Below are 9,143 nucleotides of genomic sequence, written 5' to 3'. Positions count from 1 at the left end.
CGCCAAATAATATATACCGTGTTGGTTCGACATAAAACACAACCAAGAAAATGAAAACAGATATATTGATATAACAATGCGTAAAATTGATTTGTTCCCAGACAGGTGAAAAATTTATGTGCTATTAATTCAGACAATTAAATATGATTATTTTACAAAGCTATGATAGAAAATCATTTTACCTACTCAGTAAGAAATATATGTATAAACCCCTTGGCAACAACTGTAGCCTGATATATTTAAAATTAATATCTAAATGTTTCTGTGTAATATAATATATTTAGATATGTTTATACTAATAGGAATGAAAACATTGAAAAATATTAATGTTTACAATATCAATATCTTTTAATGTATTCTTCATTTAATTACGCCAAAAGTGACGTACATCGTCTAAAACGATCCATGTTCTAGTTTCGTTTATACAAATTTATTTTACTTGAATTATATAAGAAGCTGTATGCTTATTGAAATAAAATCAAAACCGTTCCTAGAACAATAAGTGATAAGGTTAGTGTCGTAAAGACGACGTTACGTTAGCGGGAACGGCAGGCAGACAACGTTACGTTGGCGGGAAGAAGAGTTCATACGACGTCATTTCCGTTGCATTGTTATTTTACCGTTAATAAACATTATCATTTTAGACACAACGCAAAGTAGTTGCTTCTCATTTCACTGACCACTTTTACATTTTGTACGAGGAAAAAACAAAAGTGAGAAGGCATACATTTGTCTTTTTACTTGTGCTTCGACCAGAGCTGTTCATCTAGAAGTAGTCTCAGATATGACTGAATCTTCATTTTTACAAGCGTTTAGGCGATTCAGTAGCAGAAAATCTCTACCCAAGGTTATGATATCTGATAACGGAGCAACTTTTCAAGCAGCAGCAAATACAATACGCCAACTAATGAATTCTACTTCCGTAAAAGACACGTTACACAACCATGGTACAGAGTGGAGGTTTATTCCCAAGCGCGCTCCCTGGTTTGGTGGTTGGTGGGAAAGATTAATCGGTCTTACCAAAACAGCTATCAAAAAGGTTCTTGGTAAAGCATACGTCACTTATGATACTTTCCAAACAATCGTAACAGAAGTAGAAAGCGTCATGAACAACCGTCCATTGACTTACGTTACGTCAGAGTCGACCGACCCAGAACCAATTACACCAGCTCATTTGCTATACAGACGGCGTTTGACAACCCTGCCTTACAATGAAGATAATTCCGAACTAAAACCAGTTTCAAGAGATGGGATCACCAAACAAGCGAGAATACAGGCACAGATAATTAGTCATTTCCGGGATAGATGGCGTCACGAGTACTTGACGTCATTACGCCAGTATCACAAAACTACGAGAAACAATATACAAACGATTAAGGTCGGTGATGTAGTAATTATTCATGATGAAACCCCGAAATCACAGTGGAAATTAGGAACTATTGAACAATTGATCACTGGTAAAGATGGATTGACACGAGCGGCCATGGTTCGCACCAGTAACGGGCACACTACATCAAAACCAATTGTAAAGCTGTACCCCCTTGAGACTATGTAACAGTTACCATATTTTGCGCCTGGGAGGATGTCATTAACTTTAAGACGACGTTACGTTAGCGGGAACGGCAGGCAGACAACGTAACGTTGGCGGGAAGAAGAGTTCATACGACGTCATATCCGTTGCATTGTTATTTTACCGTTAATAAACATTATCATTTTAGACACAACGCAAAGTAGTTGCTTATCATTTCACTGACCACTTTTACAGTTAGCAATGAAAGCAATGTAAAGTTTCTTGCTCAAGGAAACGACGGGTTTTCCCTGACAGGGTTTGAACCCACGCGGTCAGCAATCCTTAGATAACTACTCCGACGCCTCTACCACCCGGCTAGGCCGCCATGGAATGACGAAAACAATGTACATGTTTGACCGATGATAATTACAGATTACATCTTGGTTAATCTTCACTACTCTTATTTGATTTAAATTCTATTGCTTCGTGTCATTTTATTTGTATATTTTCAGAGGTGTGATGCAAGACTTTTATATGCGTGTTTGTGCCAAAAAATTTCATAAAAGATGAACAATACACGACTGTAATTCAAGATGTTGCATTTACAAATAACACTAATACTTATCCTAAAATATATACAACACAAAATCAAAAGTCAGTAAACATACAAACCGTGAGAAATCATGTCGCCAGCCTTATATACAATACATATTGAACATACAGTAATAATACTGTCGTATAAATTTTGATAAACATGACGTCAAACTTTACTGATGGTAGACAGAGATCGATAATTTATTATCCTTCCAGATGAAAAGATCTAATTTTGTCAAGTAATACATTCTTCTAGCTATCGCATTATCTTAATATATAATAAGTAGTTTTCACTTATGTCACTAAAAGGAAACTTGGGATTGCTACTTTTAAGTTTTAGAAATTGGCAAGGTATATTATAAAGCCATTGAGTCAACTCAAGCAATATTTACATAATGTAATTCAACTGAATTATAAACAGCTGTGATCAATAATTAGAAACAGAAGAATTCGTCATAATTACGCAAAATTTAGCCTTTTGTCATTATTATGTATGTAGAAAAAGCAAACATGATTCGTTGTGTACAGACATTGATTTTAGTGTGCAATCACGTTTCATCAGTATATTTCAACATGAACCAAACTAAACCACAATGACACTATGTTCATTTATCATTTTAACGTTTGTATGAACGAAGATTAGTGAATAGATTATAATAGAAGCAGATATAATTATGATAGAAATATTATTATTTTTGTTACATCAATTAAGTGCGATTATAAGAGAAAGCTACTGTATGGCAAACATGTCTTTTTCTTCTTTTTTTTTTCTGAAATCTTTCTAAACATAAATGTTTTACACATGTTTGTTTATTGCTATCGTAATGTACATACATTTGTTCAGGTGAAATGAGCGTCATTTGGCAGTCTCTCCAACAAACAGTAACGACCATTGGCATATCAACAGCAGACACAGACAAACTGGTAAGCCTTCGGCCTCTGGCAACAGTTCCAAATGTCACCCCTGATACCTCGGGGCAACAGTTTTGATTGTTTCACAAACACCCATGAAATAACTGTATTTTTTTTTTGAAATATCATGATTAATTATCTAGTTTTATGTCTCCATGCTTTTGTCTTTTGTTTTGATTTATTTATTAGGTGTTATGTGTATAAATGAAATAAAACTTGATTCCAAACTTACACAATAGCCGAGATCTTAAATAATTCATATGTTTTACAATTATACACCTCCATCTGTAACAATTAAGGAAATGCCGTTTAATATCTGATCTTATTTCTCGTGGATTGTGATCTAAATTTGCGTGTGCCATTAACATATCAATTTGTAATTGCAATTATCAGAGATATTATTAAAATCAACAAGACATTATTATGCATTATTAAAATGCTGCAATTAGTGTTAATTGCATTCGTGCATTAAAACTCTTTATATTGACGTCCCCTTCTCTGATTAATGTATTTGATTAGTGTTTAAACCGTGTTTTTACATGATAAATTATTGTTATCAAGTCTATTATTTTTTATAATTCATATGGTTCCATCAGTGGAAAAAATATGAATCTTTATTGTGTTTAATTCATAAAGTATGAAACAAAATATTTTTGAACGCAACTTGACTTCAAGTTATATCGACCTACATTTTTTTCTTTAACCAATTATCGGTACCAAGACATAAAAATGATTTTATATTACAATAAATTCGTTATAAAATTTGTAATACTAGGCAGCAAAGATTGTTTCATAAGACGTCAAAACAAATTTAACAAGGACTGCAAAAACAACAACTAAAAGACACGCAAAAAAAGAAGCAGAAAAGAAAAGAAAACAGCAACAACCACATCAACAAAACAAAAATACGACAACATCAAGAAAATATATCTTGAAAAATTAAAATCCCGAAAGTGTTAACAAAGCACAAATTTAATGGAAAACAGCAATTAGAAACTATGAAAAACTAAACTTTATATGGCTCTGTTATTTCTCAAAATTGATAAGAAAAAACTATTGGTGAAATGTCTATTTGTATTTGAGCTGCATGAACAATTACCATTGACTGCGCGATTACATTAGGAGGAATTAATGTCTTAAAAAACTAGCTACATAAAACTAAGTGCATAAACTGTAACCTTTCTATAACACCTTTCTTGTAATTAAACTGGAATCAATTTTTATCCATAATAACATTTACAATTATAAATTACAAAACTACATGTTTATATATTGCAAAACATCAAAAAAAGAAAGGAAAAGCAATTTTATAACGTCGCGTACATATTGCATAATACAGCAGGAAGGCATATACATTTACAAAACAATATAAAAAACATGTCAAAAAAGCACATACATTAAAATTACACAGTAACTGAAGGCGCTATATTTGAATCTTTCGTAAGTAAGACAGGCACCTTTTGATATTGATTTATCAGGCATAAAGTGCTGTTTTATTTGTATAAAGTAAAAGTTTGTTATTTGATTGAAACAGACAAAAACACAAATTAAAACATCACAAGGTATTTGCCGAATTTTATACCTCGGAACAAAATTCAATCCGTTGAAGCATCTATTCCCATTTTGAAATAAAATTCGTCTTCTGGTGTAAGCCTATCACAAAGTTTGAAAATTTATTCTGTCTATTAATACCTCTCTATCTACTATATTTTAGAGTATGGATTAACCTGACCGAATTAAACATGGTCTTATATATAAATATAAATACGGCACACGTATGTTTTATATTGATTATTTTTTGTTTCATTGAGATCTATTTAAAGCAGTCTAACAATTTTCAGTATTATTCCATATTTTGGCCTTTATGTCATTCAACGCACGTAATATCGGCGATGACAAGGCTATTTATTCGGCGTTCATAATAAGTGTTTGACAGTCTTTTAAGTAGCGCCTTGTTTTATATAGACTTAAGCAGAAAGATATACACAAAAGTTGACAGGCGCTAATGAAAACTTGTATTCGTATAGTTCCCAAAAGTACTTCCCAAATTGTCGGTGTGAATCCATAAAACAATAAGTTTCAAGAAATACCAGAGAAAATGTCAACTACGAAAATGGGATTAAATTGTCTCTTGATACATAATTCATGTAACTGTTAACAATGTTTACATATTCTTGAAAGAAGACATAAATGTGTCTTATTGAGCGAAAGTACTAAGACAGTATTCACATGTAATTTGCACTCAAAGGAAAGGTTGTTCAAGGGAAAGTTTAGATTTAAGCACTTTTTCCGGTAAAATTTCTGCCAAATTCGTCGACGAGAATCCTTTTATTAATCCTTTTCCGAGAAATTTCGATGAAAATGTCAAGGAGAGAATGAAATGAGCTTGTCTCTGGAAACAGCTCAAAATATTACAATATGATTAACAAGACCAACAAGGAAAGGCGGCGTTCAATGAACGCATCCCCATATGACCCAGCAACAAGAACCAGTGGCAAGGAGCCCAGGCGGACCCCAAACAAAAACAGGACAGGGCAAAGACAGAGCACGGACAGGTTAATAACTAAATGATAAATGATTTGTAACTGACTAGGAATACAAATAAAACAAATATATGATTGAATAATAGGCCCACAAAGGGAAAGGGGACAGGAGACTGGGGGAACGGGGGATGGGGGTTAATCAAAGAAATAAAACCTAGGGGCAATGGGGAAGATACTTATCGTAGACGAGAAAACAACAAGGGACACAAGCAAAAGTGTCACCAAAACAGTATGAAACAACATAGACATACATCTGAGGAACAATGAGGGGCGCCACCTTTAACTCGTCTAAACCTGGACCCTGTTTATGTTTTCTTGAAAGAAGCCATTATTGTTACTAAGTGATAAAATTTAGAAAATATAATAAACGTTTAAGCGAATAAATTCCGTTTTTAAATTAGATAAGGGCATGTAATGCTCATATGAATTTCTTTCATGACAATATGTAACGATATAATATATTTTGATAATGTTTACATAAAGCGTATGATTTTTAATATATTTTCCACAACTAACTACGAAATACTATGAATATCCCAATAGTCTTGATGTGTCGCTGTGCAGCGCAAATAAATTTATCATGGTGTTTTAAGCTTTCTGCTGACAGTTAAATATATGTGAGGTCAAAAATTGCAGTTGACAGTCTGAGATGAAGTTAGAACATTAGCTCATTGTATTTATCAATCCCCTACACAATTCGAATTATCACACAACATAAGAACCTTAAACAGATAAATAAGCGGAGCATAATAATGCATAATCCTTAAAGATCCTGTAACACAATTTTTCATGGTTTTATTTCATAAATATGATGCTCAAATTAAGATTTGTCAATATTGTAAGTTCCAATAAGCATTATTTATAAAGATATTACCCAATTTAACATTTCATGTAAATATAGGGAGGTAATTAGAAACTCATTTTCTATAAATTGTAAGTCAAATTTTCCAATAAGAAATGAATGCAGGTAATTATTGTTTAAATATAATGAGCACAAATATTTGCAGTACACATTTTACATATTCTCCGATGTTTGAAAATTGTTTTATTTGCATAAACATATACCAAATATATATTTTTTTGCAAGTGTGGTATACACACAGTAACAATATCAATCACACATTATACAGGATCTTGAATGGTTTTGCAACGGGTATGAATATGATTGTCTGTAATTAATGCAAATCTTAGGCGCACTGTCGTATATAAAATCAGCAAAGACACACAAACGATTGTTATTCAGATGTGACCTTTACAAATGAAAAGGAATAATTCATTTTGATCAAGCACTAAGATGTCGCACGTTGTCTACCATTATGTTATTATAGACAAGTTAAAAGGGTATCTGTATATCGGTACATATGCCCATAAGTTTACAGAAACCGAATATGATGTATCTTCAATATGAAGAATTTTAATTAGACTTGAATGACTGACAACTGCATACAATTGAGAATCATCATAGATTGAAAATCTGTTTTTACTATATTTTATCCTTTGATACTATGTACGAACCTTCCAGATCTAAATTGTTTGTATTTAGCTATTGAATGATAATTAGACATGTATATATTTGCTAAAAAAATATCTAACTTTAATATTAAAAATCGTTCATCAAAGACTAATATAATCGAGGCTAAAAAGTTAAAGAATATCACGTTTGAAAAGAACAACAAATTCATGTATATACGTATACCAACCTGATGTATGTTCTATAAATTGCTGTCGGTAAGTGTTGATTAAAGACTAAATTCCGAATCCTGCCATAAAAACTGAAAGTTGTCCACTTCAACATTGACCTACAAAATGATTTTCTGAAAATTAAAAATCTTGTCTATCGAGAATCTTAGTATTAGAGTAATATATACGTATTTCTTTTTTTTCAGATTAATTAATGTTTTTTTGTTGTTTTTTTTTTTTTGGGGGGGGGAGGGGGTAGTGGTGGGGTGTTACTAATGTGATATAAAGCTATTTTGTAACAAATAACACGGATTGACTATTGATTCCTCGTTAATATAAATGTAAACTCCTGACAAATGTAGCTTCTCCGAGAGCATTTGAACTTTGATTATGATCTTTATCATCGCTTTCATCTATATCTCATGTATGCAGTTTAGTGAGTGCACATTGTTAGAAACTTCAAACAGCTTCTTACAATAAACAGTTGGAAATAACAAATCAGAATTATTTTTGCTTTAATATTTCTATAGTTTTGGAAAATGAGCTTAATAATTATCTTTATTTTTCAAACTAAGTAAATTAATCTCATTTTCTTTAACATCCTGCTATTCCACGATTTACAGACAGTCCAGTAGCTAGAGTGAATGTAATCGTCACACTCTTATTGACAAGATATTCCACTGCAGTGAAATGTTTAAATATTTAATCCAAAAGACATTTGCAGTGAAAGGACTCAGCTGCAATACAATGTACCAAAAACCTAGACTGGTGTCAAAGTTCTTTAGGATGACAGAAGCACATGTGTAAGATTGTTGACCTTGGTCTTGTAGACACTCTAGGGGTATGTATAAATACATTTCATTATTACAAGATCCCTTTTATCTCATCTAATATGCTATTAAATGTAAATACGTCTAGACCAAAATACATTTTTATTGCAATGTTACAAATAGTCAAGATAAAAGTTAGCTTGCTTCGTTGGAGAATCTGAAAAATATAATGCTTTTATATAAAAGTATAGTAAACTAATTAACGGTTATTATACTAGTTAAGATGTGGAACGGTATTTGGCAATATAGATATCATCTTACAATCAACACTCAACATGTTTCGGGATTTCGTTATGTTTTGAAACCCTTTTATCAAATTGAAAACTTGTTATTTACTTTGGACAAGTTTGTTTTTTCATATATTTTACTGCACATCTGTTTCAACATTATGTATATCAACATTATGTATGTCACATAAAATAAATAATAACTTTATGAATTGTCATGTCGCATTTTGTTTTTGATGCATACTTACTGTTGTCTGAACATTATGTAAGAGTAAAAATATCATCCCGAGCGCAATACTATTATCCGACGCTTATTTTTCTACGAGGGATGATATTTTCTTGTTGTTCATTTACCTTTGCGTATTGTGTTTTCTTACCCCGAACATAAATCATTGTAATAATACTATAATTTGTAGACCTTTGGACAATGCATTGTAAGAGTTATTCTTTAAGTCTCAAAAATACTATCAGGTTCTAGCAACTTTGATATCTTTACCGATATAATTGTTATGTTTTTTCTTTTCGTTTTCCATTTTTTGTATAGTTATATATTGAAGTATGGTACGAAATTTATCAAAACTAAATATTATCTTGACGATATGGTAAACTCGCATTTAGTTTGCTAGAAACTATTTTTAAATATACAATTTTACAAAGTAGTTTAAATGTTACAATTAAAACATAGACCATTATAATATGAAATAGCATCACAATATAATTATAAAAAAGTATTTATTAAATAACTAAAAGTAATAACATCAATAAAAGAATGAAATATTTCACATGTTGTCCGTGCTTTAGCGTTTTATTAGGTTTCCATTCAAAGTTCCATTTTGTTTCAAAACAA

The 9,143-nt window shown here is 31.6% G+C and overlaps 1 protein-coding gene across 1 annotated transcript; it reads left to right on the top strand.

Annotated features, from left to right (window-relative positions):
• The first annotated feature begins 784 nt into the window (after nt 1-784).
• LOC132727117 (uncharacterized) lies at nt 785-1,555 on the top strand. Its single transcript, XM_060712524.1, has one exon. It carries the CDS (start codon nt 785-787, stop codon nt 1,553-1,555), a length of 771 nt encoding a protein of 256 aa, XP_060568507.1.
• The last annotated feature ends 7,588 nt before the right edge of the window (nt 1,556-9,143 follow it).

This window comes from Ruditapes philippinarum, unplaced genomic scaffold (assembly GCF_026571515.1).
Source record: "Ruditapes philippinarum isolate M1 unplaced genomic scaffold, ASM2657151v2 ctg1006_1_1_1_1, whole genome shotgun sequence".
Classification (NCBI taxonomy): domain Eukaryota; kingdom Metazoa; phylum Mollusca; class Bivalvia; order Venerida; family Veneridae; genus Ruditapes; species Ruditapes philippinarum.
Note: the sequence above shows the minus strand (reverse complement) of the source record. Positions and strands in the feature narration are given on the sequence as shown.

What these genes read in the sequence shown, in the direction of transcription:
- LOC132727117 (XM_060712524.1), top strand. Translation starts at nt 785, where the DNA reads ATGACTGAATCTTCATTTTTACAAGCGTTTAGGCGATTCAGTAGCAGA.